Genomic DNA, 20,976 nt, shown 5'->3' on the forward strand with positions numbered 1-20,976 from the left:
TAGTGAGAAAGGGCAAAGGAACCAAAATGTAGTTTTGTGTTTTTTTTTTTTTTTTTTTTTTTTTTTTGACAGGCAGAGTGGACATTGAGAGAGAGAGACAGAAAGGTCTTCCTTTTGCCGTTGGGTCACCCTCCAATGGCCGCTGCAGCCAGCGCACTACGCTGATCCGATGGCAGGAGCCAGGTGCTTATCCTGGTCTCCCATGGGGTGCAGGGCCCAAGCACTTGGGCCATCCTCCACTGCACTCCCTGGCCACAGCAGAGAGCTGGCCTGGAAGAGGGGCAACCGGGACAGAATCGGGCACCCCAACCGGGACTAGAACCCGGTGTGCCGGCGCCGCAAGGTGGAGGATTAGCCTATTGAGCCGTGGCGCCGGCCTGAAAAGTAGTTTCAAGCAGGGTATTGCTCTGGGACTCAGGACTCAACTAAAGGGAGAATCTAAGTGTAGAGCACACATTAGAGATATTCTAAAGAGGCAGTGAACAGGAGCTTATTCACCAAGCTCGTTCATTTCTTTTTAAGAAATGCCTTTTTTTAAAGATTTTATTTATGTCAAAGACAGAGTTACAGAGAGAGGTAGAGGCAGAGAGAGAGAGAGAGAGAGAGAGAGAGAGAGAGAGAGAGGAGACAGAAAGGTCTTCCTTCCATTGGTTCACTCCCCAGATGGCCGCAACGGCTGGAGCTGCGCTGATCTGAAGCCAGGAGCCAGGAGCCAGGAGCTTCCTCCGGGTCTCCCACGTGGGTGCAGGGGCCCAAGGGCTTGGACCATCCTCTACTGCTTTCCCAGGCCACAGCAGAGAGCTGGACTGGAAGAGGAGCAACGGGGACTAGAACCCGGGGTGCCAGTGCCGCAGGCAGAGGATTAGCTTAGTGAGCCGTGGCACCGGCCATAAATAGAATCTTTTGAAAAACTGACTTTTTGTCACAGTTCTAAATATAAAACTTAAAATGATAAAACTTATAGAAAACAGGCCGGCACCATGGCTCACTTGGCTAATCTTCCGCCTGTGGCGCCGGCACTCTAGGTTCTAGTCCCGGTTGGGGTGCCGGATTCTGTCCCGGTTGCTCCTCTTCCAGTCCAGTTCTCTGCTGTGGCCCGGGAGTGCAGTGGAGGATGGCCCAAGTGCTTGGGCCCTACACCCACATGGGAGACCAGGAGGAAGCACCTGGCTCCTGACTTCAGATCGGCACAGCGCCAGCCGTAGCGGCCATTAGGGGGGGTGACCCAACGGAAAAGGAAGACCTCTCTCTCTCTGGGAAAAAAAAAAAAAAAAAAAAACTTATAGAAAACAAAAGAATTTTTGTGATGTTTAGTGAAACAAAGATTAAATATCAAAAGCATGATTTATAACAATGAATTTCTACTTTATTAAAATTAAAAACTTCTGCCTTTTGATATGTATTACTAAGATGTTGAAAAGACAAGTCCCGGGGGCCAGCACTGTAGCACAGTAGGTTACTCCTCCAACGGTGGCACTGGCATCCCATATGGGCGCCGGTTCTAGTCCCAGCTGCTCCTCTTCCAATCCAGTTCTTTGCTATGGCCTGGGATAGCAGTGGAGGATGGCCCAAGTGCTTGGGTCCCTGCACCTGCATGGGAGACTTGGAAGAAGCTCCTGATCAGCTCAGCTCCAGCCATTGCAGCCATTTGGAGAGTGAACCAACAGAAAGATCTTTGTGTCTCCCTCTGTCTGTAACTCTACCTCTCAAATAAATAAATAAAATCTTAAAAAAAAAAAATCAGACTGGGGGAAAATATCTGCAATGCTTATAAAGGACTTTCATCCAGACTATAGTCAATGGCTGGGACGGAGCTGCCTGACACTGAGAGCCAGGAACCCAATCCTGCTCCTAAATTTATCTTAATTCCATGGAACCCAATTACTTGAGCCATCACTGCTGCCTCCCTCAGTCTGCATGAGCGAGAAGCTGGAGTCAGGAGCTGAAGCCAGGCACTGAACCCAGGTACTCTGACCAGTGCCTTTTTAAATTTATTTATTAGAAAGGCAGAGTTAGTGGGGAAGAAATACACACACAGAGAGAGATCTTCCACCCATTGGCTTACTCCCCTTATGGTCACAGCAGCCAGGGCTGGGCCAGACTGAAGCCAGGAGTCAGGAACTCCATTCTGGTCTCCCACATGGTTGGCAGTGAGCTAAGCACTTTGTCATCCTCTGCTGCTTTCCAGGTACATTAGCAGGAAGCTGTACCAGAAGCAGGGCAGCCAAGACTTGAATCAGAGTTCTGATAAGAGATGCAGCATCATGATAGCCTAAGCCACTGTACCACAACACTGGCTCATGTAACCAATTTTTTTTTTTTAAAGATTTATTTGAAAGTCAGGGTTACACAGAGAGAGGAGTGGCAGAGAGAGAGCAACAGAGAGAGCAAGTGAGCGCTTCCATCTGCTGGCTCATTCCCCAGATGGCCAAAATGGCCAGAGCTGTGCCGATCCAAAGCCAGGAGCCAGAAGCCTCCTCTGGGTCTCCCATTCAGGTGCAGGGGCCCAAGGACTTGGGCCATCTTGTACTGCTTGCCCAGGCCATAGCAGAGAGCTGGACTGGAAGTGGAGCAGCCAGGACTCAAACTGGCACCCACAAGGGAAGCTGGCACTGCAGGCAGCAGCTTCACCTGCTACACCACAGCACTAGCCCCAAAGAGTACTTTTTTTTTTTTTTTTTTGTCCATTGAGTTTTTATTTGTATGTATGTGTTACATCCCTAGAAAAGGAATCCAGGATTATCCCTCCTGTGTGTTTTCATCATGCTTCTTAATGGTCCATGATGCCAGCTGAGGTTGTCAGTACAATGAAACCAAACTGGTGGGATGAAAGCAGATTATTCTGCCATTTTTCTAGCCCTTTCAACCGCACATCAAATCTGGGGCTGATCACGCCACATTTAAGCTGCCAGTGAGGTTCACAATTTTCCCAGCTCTGTGATCATCAATGATTTCAAATTCGCCAATGTAACCATGCTTCATCATCAGTTAGAAACCTGACAAGACTTTGGAGCAGTCTAACAAGAACCTGGCATTTGCCTCTTCTCAGCACTGTTGATGCTCTTGGGAACATTGGCCAGGAGGGGCGAGAGCATGGAGTTAGCCATCAGCAGGGACCGGAACTGATACCTACATGGATGTCATGCCAGTGCTGCAGGCAGAGGCTTAACCCACGTATGCCACAGCAGCTGCCCCTTTTTCTTGTTTTGCTGTATATCACAATTTCAAGATTTGTGTGTGTATGGGGGAGGGGGGGAAGCTTGACATTTTTTCAGCCTATCGGAGATTCCAGGCAAAACATAAACTATAGATTGCATTCTCTTGTCTCCTAACATTACCTGAAAATCCAGATGCTTCCAAGTGTATTAAATACATAACTTAGGTTATTGTTCACACAAAGCCCTTGGGAGACCACCTTCACAACTCTGGAACTATCCCTAATATGCACAAAGTGGGTATCTTCCAAACTTGACCAGCACTCATAAAAACCAAGGTCCTCAAAAAACATACACATCCACTGGCTTTGTGTTGAGTGTTAAGAGTTCTTTAGAATAGTTGTTGTTTATATAATATTTACTGAATTTCTTTCAGCAACATTTTGTAGTATCCATGTGTAAGTTGTTCATCTCTTGATAATATTCCAAGGTGTTTCATTGTTTCAGACAGTGTTGCAGATGGAGCTGTTTTAATTTGCTCTCCTTAGTTTACAGAAACACAGTTGATTTTTAGGCATAGGCCTTTAACCTGGCGGTTAAGCCCACATCCAAGATCAGAGTGCCTGCGTTTGATTTGGTGCTCCAGCTTCTGATTCTAGCTTTCTGCCAGTGTCAACCCTGGTAGGCAGCAGTAGTGGCTCCCATTCCTGCCTCTGTGTGGGAGATCTGGATTTAGTTCCTGGCTCTGTGTGTTTGCCCAAGGCATTGTGGGCATTTGGCGGGGGAAAGAACCAACATAAGGGAGTTCCTTAACTAAGTACAAATTATTGTTGCATGTTGATTTTCTATCCTGTAACTGTGTTGAATTTGCATATTATATCTAGCAGGCTTTTTGTGGGTTCTTTAGGATTTTCTATATATAATACATCACTTTTTGTTTTTTTTGACAGGCACAGTGGACAGTGAGAGAGACACACAGAGAGAAAGGTCTTCCTTTTGCCGTTGGTTCACCCTCCAATGGCCGCCGCGGCTGGCGCGCTGCGGCCGGCGCACTACGCTGATCCGAAGGCAGGAGCCAGGTGCTTCTCCTGGTTTCCCATGGGGTGCACGGCCCAGGCACCTGGGCCATCCTCCACTGCACTCCCTGGCCACGGCAGAGAGCTGGCGTGGAAGTGGGGCAACCGGGACAGAATCCAGCACCCCGACCGGGACTAGAACTAGCCTATTGTGGCCAATACATCACTTTCGATCTGGATGATTTTTCTTTTTCTTAATTGCTCTGAACTTCACTTTTCAGCAAAAAATAAGAAAAAACATTCTTACCTTGCAATTTCAGCAAGGTTTCAAACTCTACATAAGAATGCAGATAGAGTGCCGGCGCTGCGGCTCAGTAGGCTAAACCTCTGCCTTGCGGCGCTGGCACACCAGGTTCTAGTCCCGGTCGGGATGCTGGATTCTGTCCTGGTTGCCCCTCTTCCAGGCCAGCTCTCTGATGTGGCCTGGGAGTGCAGTGGAGGATGGCCCAAATCCTTGGGCCCTGCACCCCATGGGAGACCAGGAGAAGCACCTGGCTCCTGGCTTTGGATAGGTCGCGGTGCGCTGGACTCAGCGCACTGGCCGTGGCGGCCATTGGAGGGTGAACCAACGGCAAAAGGAAGACCTTTCTCTGTCTCTCTCACTGTCCACTCTGCCTGTCAAAAAAAAAAAAAAAGAATGCAGATATACCATGTCTGGAATTTGTACATAATGTTAAGGGGGTGGGGGCACTTAGGCACATTAGTATTTATAGTTAAAAGCACACACATCTGCTGGCGCCGCGGTTCTAGTCCTGGTTGGGGCGCTGGATTCTGTCCCAGTTGTTCCTCTTCCAGTCCAGCTCCCTGTTGTGGCCCGGGAAGGCAGTGAAGGATGGCCCAAGTCCTTGGGCCCTGCACCCGCATGGGAGACCAGGAGGAAGCACCTGGCTCCTGGCTTCGGATTGGCACAGTATGCCAGCCATAGCGGCCACTGGGGGGGTGAACCAACGGAAAGGAAGACCTTTCTGTCTCTCTCTCAAAAAAAAGAAAAAAAAAAAAGCACACACATCATATAAACATTACAGTGTCAACAGCATTTTAAATTATGCACAGCAACATAGGAAAGAATACATTTTGCACTTGTTTTTCACTAAATTATCTTCAGTATGTTTTAATAAACTGAAAAAATTAGAAACAAACTTGAGAAGCAGTTCTCAGCTTTAAAATTTATTATACAAGCTGTACATACAATATGAAATCCTGGTTATAAAAGATGCATTTGGCAGAATAAGTTATAGTGAACTTAAACAAAAATGAGCATATATGTGTATCTCCAGTAATGTACACATATTTAAATCTTCTCAGTGACTGGCATTGCTGGATACATTACAGAAGATAGGATCTACTAATTAAAATACCCAAGTTGCTGAATTTTAGAAGTTTTTAACTACAATATTCAGATAAATCAACAAGAGGCAGGTTAATTCTGAACTGTTTCAGAATCCAGAATCTCTCGTTAGATTATCATTCACTTACTCCCCTCAAACAAGGTTGTACAAACTATCACCCCAACATCCCCAAAAAGAATATGCATGGGAATGAATGATTTCAGCTTTAAGAAAGAAATGCATTTTTGGTATTAATACAAAATTTAAATTTGTATTTATATAGTTGCATATAAAATGTATCAATATAACCTACACAATTTTAGAAATATAGAAAGGTTTTCAAAATAAAACTCTGTGCTATTAAAAAGATGTTTAACAAGGTAGTTATTAGATTGTTGTGAGATAATTATAAAAGTAAACAAAAATTTTTAAAAAATCTTTATTTAATCCGATTATAAAAATGTTTATCTAAGAACATTACTTCTGATATTTAAATGAAGAACTGTGGTGGAGTCAAAAGATGTTCAAGGGTCCTCCCGTAATCATGACTGGAATTCTGGCTTTAAGTGGATAAGCAATGATGTTAAAAGCAGATGGGAGAAGGACATGAAAGAAAACAAAAAAGACAAGAATGGCAAGGACACAGGGTTAGGTAAGTGTCTATTCTGATATAGTAAACTACTTTTAGGAAGAATAGAATTAAAAGTGCTCAATACAAAAATTTCAATGTTGCTAATTACTCTAAAGTGCCATAAAACTTTAGTTATCAAAATAACTTTATTAACAGTTGGCCAAATTTCAACTATTATTACAGTGCCTTGTTCAAGCAAACTTCCAATATTTATCAGTTCTCTTATATATGTAATTTACCTTACACATGTACATAAATACCAGCAATGTATAAATACTTTTACTATTAATTTTTTCCTTTATGATGCAGGATTTCATCTTGCATCAGTTATGTGGACATGTAAAGTGAATTAAATAGGAACTGAACATAAACAATATCGGATACCATAACATCATGATCTGGAAGAACTGAAGTTTTCTACCTCTTGCTCCATTTTCTAGATAAAGGATAAGAGAAAAAAGTAATATTAACATCCATTACATATCTGATAGTGAAAATAAAAATTACTTTTATAAATAACAATGTTAAACTGATTTGTGATGTAATTTCATTATTTAAATACCTTTGAAACGATTCCAAGATACATGTTAAATTCAAATAGCTATAATCAAGGTAGTGCTGTACTCTGAGATATTATTTTATATTTTGTAGGTACTAGTATGGTATAACCAATGTACCCTATTCTACTTTAGTAGGCATATATATACCTATTATATATGTGTATATATATGCACATACATATATAATATATACAACTATATTTAAAAATATCTATGCATATATATTAAACACTAGTGAGTACGTAGCAGGTACCAATTTATACCTTGTAAGCACTGGTAATGTGTTTGTACTATTTTTAGAAATTAGCACTTCAATACCTATCATAAAGTAAAATTATGTAAAGACAGGTAGTTCTATCAAAAAGGAACTATAGCTTCACTAACACAAACTAATGAAGTTCTAGATTTAAGAAATTTTGAATATTTGTACCTAGAATTATTACACATAGTAAAAATGGTCTCTGAATTCTTATAATCAGTTAATTTCTTACATAAATAAAACTTCAGCAATCTTATAATATATGACAACAAAGGATTAAAAAATTTCAACTCAGTTGTTTACCTGTATAAGTGTAGTTTTATCATAGTCCATGCGATGCTGATAAATACACTGGCTAATCACTGCATACAAATTTTCCAATTGCAATATATTGTATTTTTGACTTTTTTTCACAATGGTTTTCAAAAGATTCTAAAAGAAAACATGAATGATTATGTATGTGAAAGATAAATTCCCTGGGACAAGATATTTAATTTTGAAGGTTTGGGGAGTTGTTAACATATAAACCAGAGAGAACAGACCAAGCCATTTGATAAGACAGCGATCCTTTCTATTGTAAAAATTACAGCCAAGGTTATTAATTTCAATTCTAGCCATAATCATCTATAGATAAATTTAAAAAGATAATCTATAATAAAATTAACAGGGGCAAAACAGCAATACATCTGGGTCTCCCGTGTGGGAGTAGGGGCCCAAGGACTTGGGCCATCTTCTGCTGTTTTCCCAGGCAAGCCGGATCAGAGATGGAACAGCCAGGACTCAAACAGATGTGGCAGATTAACCCATTATACCACAGTGCTGGCCCTCGGATGCTAATTCTTATAAAAAGGATTCTATCTCATTATTGCTTTTTCTCATAAATGAATTGGACTTAGTGGAGTTCTTAGTAATTCCTCACTTATTTGGACTTGTCAGGGTGGAGAGTTCCAGATGTGAGATCACCTTTAAAAAGATGATGACTGTTCCAAGAGTACAAAAAAATGGAGCATACAAATAGACCAAAGAGGGCCAGCATTGTGGTGTAGCAGGTAAAGCTGCTGCCTGTTCCATCAGCACCCCAAATAGGCACTGGTTTGAGTCCTGGCTGCTCCACTTCTGATCCAACTCCCTACTAATGTGCCTGGGAAAGAACCAGAGGAGGGCCCCAGTGCTTAGGCCCCTGCATTCATGTGGGAGACCTGGAAGAAGCTCCTGGTTTCAGTGTTGCCCAGTCCTGGGTATTGCAGACATTTGGGGAGTGAACCAGTGGATGGAAGATCTTTCTGTAACTCTGCCTTTCAAGTTAAATAAAAACAAATAAATCTTAAATTAAAAAAAGCAAAAGAAATAGAACAAATGGTGAAAAAGCTCTGAGGAGCTTATAAAAGTAATTGAAGGCAGGGACGGTTTAATGACATAACAGTTAAGGAAGGAGGAGACTTATCAACAGTGTCAAATGGCAGAAAAAATTCAACAAAGGCCAAGTATTACTAGCTATTAGGATATCACTTTACTTGAGGAGTGAAGCTGAAAACCCAACTGAGGGAAATGGGTAGAGAAAAAGTAACAGCAACAAATAACTTAGCATCACATCAGAATTACTTAACAATTTTTTCTTTGCTCCTCACCAGTGATCCTTAGATATAATTCCTAATTTGGGAAAGGAGAAGAAGAAAAGCAATAAAGTGAAGTTGAGAAGAAGAGAAAAGTTTTAGTTTTTCTTCTAATTCCTATATAGACAGCCTGTAACTAGTCCACAATCCAGTGTTTGGGGATTCCTAATCTGCACAGTGAAGGCATTATTATTTCATTATACATACTTTCAGTCGCTCATGGTCTACAACAAGTGAGGGTGTTGGTTGAGAAAGAATTGCCAAAGCCTTTTCAACACTGATGAGTTGCTGTTGCTCAACTTGAGAACGTCTAGCTCGAGTCATTCGCAGAACACACATTTCTAGAATGAAAAGTTAAATACTGTTTGGTCCACAGACATTATAAAGCCTAAAATAAATATTAGGTAGCTCAACAATAGGGCATATTTACCAAGAACACAAACACCAATTCTGGCTTATTAATTCTTCCTAAGAGTATAACACTGAAACACTAAACTCTTGGGGAACAATTTAAGAAGTATTTCTCAATCTGATTATCTTAGGGGGACCATCAACAGGTTAGGCTTTTACTTAGGCATCAGACTCACAGAACTTAAGAGCTGGAAGAGACCTCAATAATCTAGAATAGGGGTTGCAAATTCCTACCCATGTGTGAAATCTATCATACCACGATAAAGAAAGCTTAGTAGATGTCACATCCATTTTACCTACCATCAATGTAATTTCCCCGCAGGATTGAGTAGTGATAGAGACTGTGTGGCCCCTTTCTAGCCTAAATTATTTATCTCTTATCAAGTCCTCAAATGAAAAAGTTTGCTGGTCCTTGATCACTCAAATGAGTCACTCATAGACTGTCAGCTGAGAAAAATGAAGCCTAAAGAAGTGAAGAGACATATCTTGGTTCTAAGACCCAACACCTTTTGACATCTAAGCAAGTACTGGTCCCACGGGTGTTCTTTTAAAAAAGGTAATGATAACACAAGCATCCCCACATGGGAATGCTGGTGTACCAGGAGGCAGCTTTACCTTCTTTGCCACAAAGCTGGCCCCTAACACTGCTTTGTATGACTAATATCAGGTATTTCCAAAATCCAAAAAATATACTACCAAAGTTTTGAGAAGATTCACCTCTAAACAATTCTATATGGGAAATTTTGCAGGTAGAACCATTGGAGTAAATATAAACTTAAGAACAACGGGGGTGAGTTAATTGTTTTGTATCACTCAGCAAAAATAACAGGAAACTGCTTATCTTGCTTAAAAATGAAAGGGTATTTTGCCAGCTTTTTAAAAGCTGCACAGCTAGGCCCTGAGCTACATGCTTTAGGTGGATTATTTTATTCAATTTCAAGCAGGGAGCCAGCACTAAGGCGTAGTGGGATATGATGTGCCACCTGCAGTGCTGGCATCCCATTATGTGTGCTGGTTTGAGTCCTGGCTACCCCACTTCCGATCCAGCTTCCGGCTAATGCACCTGGGAATGCAGCGGAGGATGGCCCAAGTGCCTGGGTTCCTGTGTTACTTGTGATAGACCTAGAAGAAGCTCCTGGCTCCTGGTTTCAGCCTGGCCTAGCCCTGGCTATTGCGGTCATCTGGGGAGTGCCCCAGTAGATTGAAGACTTCTCTCTCTCTTTTGGTGTTTCCCACTTGTAACTCTGCCTTTCAAATAAACAAAATAAATCTTAAAAAAACCAACCAAACAAAAACAAAACAAAACAAACAAAAAACAACACTACCCTGCAACTATCTACCCTAATTTTGCAGATAAGTAAACAGGCTAACAGGCTAAACTTCCTGCCCATGATCACAAGCTACTATACAGTGGACTAGAGGCTCAGACCCAGGTCTGTCTGATGTCAAAGTACACTGCCATCAGTGACTTATACTAGCTCTACACTAAGTAACAACGTTGTTTTTCTAATTAAGAAACAACTACACGGTAAAAGACAAAGAAAAAGCAATAAATTGAGAAGTAGTTGTTAAGGAACTCTGAGTAAAAGAATTTTTTACAATTAGCAAGCTGCTCTTTAATCAAGAAAAACTTACCCTTTGCTTCACTTTCCTCAGAACCATCTATTATCCGAGAGCCGGAAGCAGCTTCACTGCCAGCAATCTTATCTTTTCTCAATTCTGTACAAGCTGTAGTCTTTGCAGATTCTTCAAGTTCATTCTCGGTATTACAAGTACTTGAATTATTTCCCGATTCTATTTTGTAGTCAGAGGCATTTTGCTGCTTCTCATTTTCTTCCAATGAAGACTCTCCTGTGTTTCCAGTCTCATTATGGTCTACACTTGTATCTTGAGTTTCCTCTGTATCACTCTCGATTTTGTCATCTACCGCGTTTTGGCTATCTTCCTTTGCCTGTGATATCTTCCTTCGCTTTGTTATGGTGCCTACGTACCACTTTGACTTTTTCCGAATTTTTCTCTTCAACTGAGCTTCAATGAATTAAAAAAAAATTATAAAAGAAAATTCAACAATTTTCTAAATTCTAAAATAGAAAAATCCAGCTATATGAGAGAATGAAGCATTTGAGAAACCATAGTAATAATTTTGTATGGTTGGAATATAGAAACAAAAGTATAGTATTTTGGACAGAAATTGGAGAAGTGGGCAAGGTCCAGATCTTAACTTGTCATTCTAAGGAGTCTGGATTTTATCTTAAATACTCTGTCTGATGTACATTTTAGAACAATCACTTTCACAGCATTATGAGAAACTGCAAAGAAAGGCAAGCCTCACAATAGCCTATACTTACTAAGTGCTTACATGTATTAGGAACGTGTCTAACTCTGTCTGTACTGACTCATTACAATTTCATTACCCAAATAGATTTCTACCATAATCACCACCATTTTGTAGATCAAGAAACTAATGTACACACAGGTTAAATAGCCTGTCTAAGAGGAGAGGAGGTAAAACCACAATGCAATAGTCGTGGGGAGAAGTAGGTAAATATAGGAAGTAGAAATGACAAAGGGGAAACAGAGGATGGATTTGAGAAATTATAAAGAAAGAGACTTTTTAATAAAGATTTATTTACTTATTTGAAAGTCAAAGTTACACAGAGAGAGGAGAAGAAAGGGCAGAGAGATGATCCACTAGTTCACTCCCCAGTTGGCAGCAATGGCTGGAGCTGCGTGAATCTGGAACCAGGAGCCAGGAGCTTTCTCCGGGTCTCCTACGAGGGTGCAGGGGCCCAAGGATTTGGGCCATCTTCTACTGCTTTCCCAGGCCACAGCAGAGAGCTGGAGTGGAAGTGGAGCAGCTGGGGCTTGAACTGGTGCCCATATGGGATGCTAGCACTTCAGGCCAGCGCGTTAACCTGCGGCACCACAGCACCAGCCCCAGAAAGAGACTTTCTAGGACTTGGAAAATAAATGAAATGTTGGGAGGTAATAAAGTAATAGGAGTTAAAAGTGACTCTAGGACATGCAGGTGTTTAGCCTAGAAGTTAAGAGACCCATAAACTGTATCAGAGTACCTGGATTCAAAATCCAGTTCTAGCACCTGACCCTCGGAGGCAGTAGTGATGGCTCAAGTGAATGAATCCCCAAGTGGAAGACATGGAATAAGTTCTGGGTTCCAGGTTTTCTGCAGGCCATTCCCTGTTTACTTTGGGCATTTGAGGAGTAAACCAGCAGGGGAAGATCTCTTCCTGTCTCTGTCTTTCCAATAAATAGAGGTAAATAAAGATTAAAAAGAAAAGCAAAATAGAACACTAACACAGGTGTTTGGTTTAAATGTTAGGACGCTAGTTAGGATGACTGTGGGGCCCCAAACTGGAGTTCTTAAGTTTGACCTCTGGCTCCTGATTCCAGCTTCCTGCTAATCTGGACCCTGGGATGCACCAGTGGATGGCTCAAGTTCCTGCCACCCATGTGAGAGATCTGGATAGTATTCTTGTCCATTGTTGACATTTGGGAATGAACCTGCAGATGGGAGCACTAGTTCTGTTTCTCAAATAAATTGGAAAAAAAATTTTTTTTTAAAAACAAGAACACCTAATAACACCTCAAACTTAACCTCATTTGAGTCACAATACTCTAGAGTAAGCAAAAGCCTGATTTTTAAAACCATGAATTAGTTCTTTTTTTTTCTTTTTTTTCTTTTTTTAATAAAAACTATAGTCAAGGCTGCCGTTATGTACGTGTAGCAAGTAAAGCCACTGCTTGCATTGCTGGCATCCCATACAGGAAATGGTTCATATCTCAGCTGCCCCACTTCTGATCCAGCTCCCTGCTAATGTGCCTGGGAAAGTAGTCCTAGAGGCCCTACACCCATGAGGGAGACCCAGAAACTCCTGGCACCCAGCTTCAATTTAGCCCCAGCCCTGGCCATTGTGGTCATTTGGGGAGCAAACCAACAAACAGAATACTTCCCTGTCCCTCCCTCTCTCCGTAACTCTGCCTTTCAAACAAATAAATCTTTTTAAAAAATTACTTCTCCTTTAAAAGATACTAGTCATATTATCATGTTTGTGTATATAAATATGTGTGCATATTTTTAAAAATTTGTATCTAAAAGTGTGTCTAGGTTTCATTCAACATTGTGTTTGAGTAAATATACACTGCTGTATGTACAGGTTTAATCATTATCACTGTTGTGAAATAATCCTTATTTTTCCTTTCCCTCATGTACACATAAGTTGTTCCTGGTGTTGCTTTTTTGAACATTCTTGTACATGTTCTTTGAGGCACATACTATATACAATCCACTTGGGTACAAAACTAGGAACTGATGGTTTTAAGAGACAATTTTCATATCCTTCATCTCTACATTTATACTTGCTTAGAGTTCATTTAACTGAGGGCATTCTGGTTAGTGGAGGCTTTTTGTTGTCTTTTGTCACCCTCCCCTTTCCAGCTGCCTCCTTTCCTGTTAATTAAAGCAGGGCTTACCCTTTATTATCTCAAATCAATTGCCCCAGAATGAACAAATCTGTGTTAATATAAGGGAGTTCTAACTTTAGCAAAGCACACAAACACAAACAGAAGAGATCTAACAAGCCAGTGAGGATTTATGATGCCCAAAGCAGGGAAAATAAATGAGTAACCAAGAGGCTAGGAAGCTGAGCAGAGTCTGACACTCATGGGGTTGTAAAAGAGAAAAAAACTGGAATTGAGATCTGCCAGGGGAGGCAGGTCTTAGCAAACTCAACAGTCTTCGGCCTGCTACCCTGTGGAGTCAAACCCTAAGAATAAGAGGGAATAGGAAACAGGGCAGGATTCACAGAAAATAAGTCAATTCATAATTAGATGGTGAATTGGGATTGTAAGCAATACAGACTAAGCTTAGATTTAAAACTACTAAATTGCATTAATATTAGCAAAACCAAAAATATAATTTGCTGCATTAATAGAAACAAAGGAAAGTGTGTGGGGGAGTAAACGGCATTTGAAGAGAATAAAGGTTCCAACCACATACGTGAGAACTCCTCAAGAGGACTTACCAGGAGTGCTGCAAGCCATGGGGGGACTGGGCATCTTCAGCTTTTCATTATGCTCTGGATCGGGTCTTTTATCAGCAGCTAGAGTGGAATTTTGCTTTGGCATTACATGGTAGTAAGATGGGGCATATTTGGAGGAGATACAACCTTAAAAATAGACACATGGAGTGTCAAAAAGATTTCCAGATTTCAAAATTCTGTGAATACTTAATTAAAAGGACTCAATTCACTACATTTGAAGCATCTTCAGGTAATAATTTTCCCACCTCTTTTCTTTCTAGACTCCTGAATTTCTTCACAAAGCTGCTCAAAGTCTTCATCAAGTTCTTCTTTAATTATTGCATAGGCAGTATCTCTTAAAGCACAGGCTCTATGCCTAATAAGGCGATCTGAAAAATAAGCAAAAAACAATAAAAAGCTATTCTTAATTTTCAATTTTTCTTTTTAATAAAAATATACTGAGCTAAATTAAATGGCTATTACAATTAAACTTTTATCACGCATTTTTAGTAAAAGTTACTGGAATTACTATTCTTTCTTTGGTAGTAATCTAATGTTCTGGACATTTGATTTTATTGCACTGTCTCATTCAGATCCTTTTGAAATATCAGGAATAAAATTAAGAATCTACCAATAGTAACGAAACAAACAATAACTAACAAAATAACAACAAAAAAGGAAGGTTCTTACTGTCATTAAATGAGCCAGTAATGTCAAAGAATTTTGGAAGACGTATAGAGGATATTATTGTAGTAACACAGAAACTAGACAAAGAAAATGAAACAGAATCTCTACACAGGAAACACTGGAAAAACCCCAAGCTCAGAGTATAAACAATGTAAAACAGAATATACTTTGAAACTTGTCAGGAATGAAAATTCTACACCTAAAGAACCAGAAACCCAAGTGGTGGGGTCCAGTAATCTGTATTGTTAAGAAGTCTTATAAGAAATTCTGATCCCAGCCAAAGTTTGAACACCAGTGGTCTAGAGTAATTCTAGATTGTTGCTCTGGACAGAAAAAGCAGCAGCAGAATGACTGCTGAACAGAAAAAGTCCTCTGTGGCCAGGGTTAACTGCTTCCTTCTTCCCACACTTCAGGGATGTCCTCAGGTTGTTAGTTTGTTTCCAGAGCTTAACTCCAGAACTCTGAACTACAGGGAAAAGCCTGGGGAAGATGCGATAGAAGACTAGGAGGGGAAGAACAGTGGCTTTTTCAATTGTTAAAGAAATTCTCACTAGTTCCCTATGCTAATCAACCTAATTTATAAGCACTACCAATTTAAAAACATAAAGCCAGGGACACATTTGTCCATTGTGATACAGGTTAAGTTGCCTCCCGAATCCTTTAAGAGCTCTGCTTCCTCTGGCTGCTTCACTTCAATCCAGCTCCTTGCTAATGTGCCTGGAAAAACAGCCCAAGTGTGTGGGCCCCTGCCACCCAGGTGAGAGCTCCATGCTCCTGGTTTCTGCCTGTTCCAGCCCCAGCCTGTGTGGCCATCTGGGAAGCACATCAGTGGATGGAAGGTACCCCTCTCTCCCTCTAACTCTGCCTTTCAACTAAATAAATAAATCTTAGAAAAAACGAGTTAGCATTGTGGTATAGTGGGTAAAGCCACTGCCTGTGACACCAGCATCCCATACAGGCACTGGTTCATGTCCTGGCTGCTCCATTTCCAATCCAGCTCTCTGTGACAGCCTGGTGAAAGCCAAGGAAGATGGCTTAGAAACTTGGGCCTCTGCTACTCACGTGGAAAACCTGGATGAAGCTCCTGGCTTTCGCCTGGATTAGCCCCAGCTGTTGAACTCTTTAGGGTATGAATCAGTGGATGGAAGATCTGTGTCTCTCCCTCTCTCTCTATACAGCCCTTTCGAAAAATAAATCTTTGGCCGGCGCCGCGGCTCAATAGGCTAATCCTCCACCTAGCGGCGCCGGCACACCGGGTTCTAGTCCCGGTCGGGGTGCCGGATTCTGTCCCGGTTGCCCTTCTTCCAGGCCAGCTCTCTGCTGTGGCCTGGGAAGGCAGTGGAGGATGGCCCAAGTGCTTGGGCCCTGCACCCCATGGGAGACCAGGAGAAGCACCTGGCTCCTGCCTTCGGATCAGCGCGGTGAACCGGCTGCAGCGCACTGGCTGCGGTGGCCATTGGAGGGTGAACCAACGGCAAAAGGAAGACCTTTCTCTCTGTCTCTCTCTCTCACTATCCACTCTGCCTGTCAAAAAAAAAAAAAAAAAATCTTTTAAAATAAATATAAATAATACAGAAAACCATGTATTAGAAAGGGGAATTAATAGAAAAGAGAACCACTGAAAGCAGTATAAATTTTATCTCAAGAGAATGAAGAACAATGCATTCAAAAAAATTACAAGGAGCTAGGAAAAAAGCACCTAAGGAACATTTCTTGGAAATGAACATGTTGCAAAATAGACATATCATTAAAATATCCTTTATGCATTGTATTCATTAATAAAGGGGGTAGGTGAGATGGATATGGTATATACATAGAAAGAAAGTCTGGGAGGATATTCTAACAGTGTTTACCTTTGCAAGGAAATGGGGACTCAATGATTTAAAAAATATTATTAGCAAGTGTTGTATTACTTTTGTCATAGAAATTGTAAGAAAATATCTTAAAACCTATTTCAATGTGTTTATTTTTCCAGTTTGAGAAAGCACACTCACACACAATATAAACAAGCTACTGTGTATCATTAGAGGACATATATAATTGCTAATAAACAGGAACTTGAGTGAAAACTTGCACTGAAATTCTTCCTCTGCTCCTTCCTGGAAGTGTCTTCCTACAGCAAGATTTCAGCTTCTCTAATTATGCCTACCTTATTTTAAAATGTGAGAATTAAATAGCATTGTTAATGTTAATTTATAATGTTGTAACTGACATGAAAATAAGCCTAAGTGTTAGAATTCCCCACTCCAACCCCTGAAACAAAAATTCACTAGTGCTTACCTCCAGGATCTCTATCTGGATTATATTCTAAAGCATTACTACAGATTAAATCAATATCTCTCAAATAGTCTTTCACAGTCAGATACTTGTGTAGATCAATTTTACTTATTACAGATGAAAGGTCCATTGGTTGTTTTATCACAGTGACATAATCAGGAACCTAAAATTCAAAAAAATGTCCAAATCACTAAATTAACTCTAAACATTAAAAAAAAATTCAAATCAAGTTTCTCTGCCAGGCAAAACAGGATAGAAAATAAATATGTAGATAAGAAATAATCATAATCTGTAACTCTATGACTCTGCCTAAAGCTATTTGTGTCTTGTACTTATTCTTGCTCTGGCACAGCTGTATTCAGTCACATCTCATATCCATATCCTTGCTCAACTGCCTCTCATTATTCAATGGCAACTTAAGATATGGGTCCTCCAGCTCAGTTCTAACCATGTAGTCACAATATGTGGCATTAAGAAATTCTCAAATTGCTTCTAGAATGTTTTCCATTGGGCAGACAACTGTCTATTCTCTGGAGGTAAAGAAAATGCATTATGTAATCTCTGAAGTCTACACATGCTGAGGACACTAACTCAGCACATGTATCCATATAGAGAAAACAAGTTGGGTTATTACATTAAGTGTTGTTACATTAAGCTTAAGTGGGTTAAATTGCTGTCTGTGACACTAGCATCCCATTATTTGGAGTGTTGTTTTGAGTCCTGGCTGCTTCGCTTCCAATCCAGTTCCCTGATACTAAGCCTGGGAAAGCAGTGAAGATGACCCAAGTGCTTGGGCCCTTGCCACCCATATGAGTTGCAACCACTGTCTTCTCTCTTCCTATTACTCTGCCTTTCCAAACAAATATATCTTAAAAAAAAAAAAAAAAAAAAAAAAAAAAAAAAAAAAAAACCAACAACACACCTACTCAAATTTCAAAGCATTTAAGGCATAGAAAACATTTAACGCAAAGATCAAATTAATACCTCATCAGGGTCAACAGGTTTAGTAAATATTCTGAATCGTTTATCAATAGCAAGTCTATGTGTGACATTTCTTAAAAAAATCCTCAGTTCTCTAAATGTATCTTCTTCTTGTTCTTCTAGTCTTTTCATTTCTTCTGTTGTCAATGGTCTTGGCTCAGGTGGTGGTGCTACTGGGAGTACCTCCAAGGCCTGCAAAACTTCACAAGTGTAAGATTTTAGTTACTATTCCTCTGTAAAACTGAGGGTGAGAAATCATTCAGTACAAATACAGACAGTATTTGAGGGGTTAGCTACATGTGCCAGGAATCCAATAATTTGAAATATAAAAGTACTAACATAACCCCCATACCTACACCCTCCCTAGAAGCAAGTAGCAACTTACACTTTGAAATGCTAATTCCTAATTTCCTCTGTTCCATTTCAAGACAGGAGGCTATTAAAACTGAAAATGTTTTTCCAAGAGTATTTTTATTCTAAAAGTCTTACTTTTTGAATTAATGAAAAATTATGAAACTATTTGAACAAATGAAAAATTACGGTATGTTTCAAATACAAAAGAAGCTTAATATAGTTTTAATATACAATGAGTATATTGTATATTATATATATATATATACACACACATTATATATTGTGGGATAAGAGTTCTATGTCCAAAAAACTGGCATATTAAGTGGGTAGGAGACTATGATGTCACTGTAACGTCATATTATAGTATGAGAAAAGTATGACAGGTCATAAAGGTAGAAACAATTAGTTTTGACCACAAAAGTTAGAGAAGATTTCCTTATAAGGAAAAAAAGGATGTTATACTAGAAAAGCATGTACTTCTTTAGGCACAGATGGGCAATAGAGATAGATGTATTACTGACAGAGAGGAAGCATGAATTAAAATTATGAAAAGATAGGAATATGTTGCATAGGGCTTAAAGACAGACTGCTTTGTAAGAAAAGAAATGGGAGGGAGGGAGAAAAAAAGTGCTAAAACTGAGCCTAAAAGATACACTAGAGCTATCACTGAAAGGTCTTGTGTTTTAAAACTTCAGTCTATTTTAATGGGAAGCACAGATTTTTAGGCAGTAGATGCATCAACCTGTTGACAGCTTTTGAACTTGAGTTATTAGAAAGATGCCAATTTCATTAACCGACACTGTATTCCTCCTTTTTCAAAATTACTAACAAACTTTTATAGAGGAACTAACCTGCTTTCTTTTTTGAAACAGGAGGCTTAGCAGCTTGCTTTAGAATCAAATCTTCAAAAAATTTTGTTCGTTCTTCTTTACCCGGTAACTGGACATTAAAAATCTCTCCATAATCATGGATAAACAATTCTTGCACCTTAAAGAGACAGAAATATATGAGGGTATCTCAAAAAGTTGACAGAAAAATGGAATTAAAAACAAACCAACTTCTGAAATCCATGCAGTTTTTTCAAAACACATTTTCTATGGACACGTTGAGGGCACCTTGTATAACAGATTTCCAAGAACAGGTAACAACCGTTAATAGATAAGAGTTGGAGTCAGTGCTGTGGCGTAGCGGGCATAGCCGCTGCCTGCAATACTGGCATCCTATATGGGCACTGTTTTAAGTCCCAGCTGCTCCACTTCTGATCCAGCTATCTGCTGTGGCTTGGGAAAGAAGTGGAAAATGGCCCAAACCTTGGGCCCCTGCACTCGCGTGGGAGACCCAGAAGAAGCTCCCAGCTCCCGGCTTTGGATTGGCAAAGCTCTGGCCATTGTAGCCAACTAGTGAGTGAATCAGCTGAAGGAAAACCTCTCTCTCTCTCTGTGTAACTCTTTCAAATAAATAACTATTTTAAAAAAAGATAATAGTTGGCCGGCGCCGCGGCTCACTAGGCTAATCCTCCGCCTAGCGGCGCCGGCACACCGGGTTCTAGTCCCGGTCGGGGCGCCGGATTCTGTCCCGGTTGCCCCTCTTCCAGGCCAGCCCTCTGCTGTGGCCAGGGAGTGCAGTGGAGGATGGCCCAGGTGCTTGGGCCCTGCACCCCATGGGAGACCAGGAAAAGCACCTGGCTCCTGGCTCCTGCCATCGGATCAGCGCGGTGCGCCGGCCGCAGCGCGCCAGCCGCGGCGGCCATTGGAGGGTGAACCAACGGCAAAGGAAGACCTTTCTCTCTGTCTCTCTCTCTCTCACTGTCCACTCTGCCTGTCAAAAAAAAAAAAAAAAAAATATATAATAGTTATTATTTAGTAATAGTTTCTGCATGGGACGATAGAAGAGTTCTAGAAATGGACAGTGGTGGTGGTTGCTCAACACTGTAAATGTACTTTGATGCAACTGAATTATATGATTAAGAATAGTTAAAATGGGAAAATTTGTTATGTATATCCTACCACACACTTACCGAAATAAAAAACATAAAACTTAGCACAAAAGAAAGTTTCAAAACAAATCTCTAGACATTTTCCAGTAGTATGAGGGGCTAATGTTTATAACTAGTATGCTTCTCATGTACTTTGTTTCAGATATCTTTGATGTACAGAGAAGTTTACATTTGTGGTTTTCACATTTTTTTTTGCCTTGCAAGGTCTTTCATGCTCTTATATTTCTGCTATGGTTTTGAATGTTTATGGCTCCTCCAAAATACACGTTGATACTTATTTCCAATGCTTCCAAATTAGGGGCTGAAGCTTGGCCCCTTTTTGCCTTCCACCTTCCTCAATCTGGGGTTACACATTCTCCAACTCTGCTAACAATACTATTCTGGAAGCAGACGGCAGCTCTCAACAGGCAATAAATGGGTCAATACCTTTATATTGGAATTCTTGCTGCCAGAACTGTGAAAAATAAATTTCTGTTGTTTTAAAATTACCCAGTTTGTCTCATAGGACAGGCTGTGTGGCACAGTGGGTTAAAGATCCAGCCGGCAGCGCTTGCATCCCAGATGGGTGCCGGTTTGATTCCCAGCTGCTCCTGTTCCGATCCAGCTCTC

At 40.6% G+C, this 20,976-nt stretch overlaps 1 protein-coding gene and 1 pseudogene across 11 annotated transcripts in view; both read right to left on the minus strand.

The window, feature by feature from the left end:
* Positions 1–2,695: 2,695 nt before the first annotated feature.
* Positions 2,696–3,249, minus strand: LOC138850099 (small ribosomal subunit protein uS8 pseudogene; annotated as a pseudogene).
* Positions 3,250–5,382: 2,133 nt separating this feature from the next.
* ATAD2 (ATPase family AAA domain containing 2) overlaps positions 5,383–20,976 on the minus strand; it is a 91,862-nt gene continuing 76,268 nt past the window's right edge. For 10 of the 11 annotated variants that reach the window (XM_070075455.1, XM_070075454.1, XM_051844788.2 and 7 more), the window contains 9 exons: positions 19,223–19,358; positions 18,021–18,217; positions 17,040–17,199; positions 14,339–14,461; positions 14,076–14,219; positions 10,669–11,061; positions 8,830–8,963; positions 7,313–7,441; positions 5,383–6,626 (listed from right to left, as the gene is read on the minus strand). In XM_070075455.1, coding sequence (XP_069931556.1) covers positions 6,582–6,626; positions 7,313–7,441; positions 8,830–8,963; positions 10,669–11,061; positions 14,076–14,219; positions 14,339–14,461; positions 17,040–17,199; positions 18,021–18,217; positions 19,223–19,358 — 1,461 coding nt within the window. In that variant the 3' untranslated portion in view covers positions 5,383–6,581. The remainder of the gene's footprint in view (positions 6,627–7,312; positions 7,442–8,829; positions 8,964–10,668; positions 11,062–14,075; positions 14,220–14,338; positions 14,462–17,039; positions 17,200–18,020; positions 18,218–19,222; positions 19,359–20,976) is intronic. The other variant, XM_051844787.2, reaches the window with a different exon arrangement.

This window comes from Oryctolagus cuniculus, chromosome 6, assembly GCF_964237555.1.
Source record: "Oryctolagus cuniculus chromosome 6, mOryCun1.1, whole genome shotgun sequence".
Taxonomy (NCBI): domain Eukaryota; kingdom Metazoa; phylum Chordata; class Mammalia; order Lagomorpha; family Leporidae; genus Oryctolagus; species Oryctolagus cuniculus.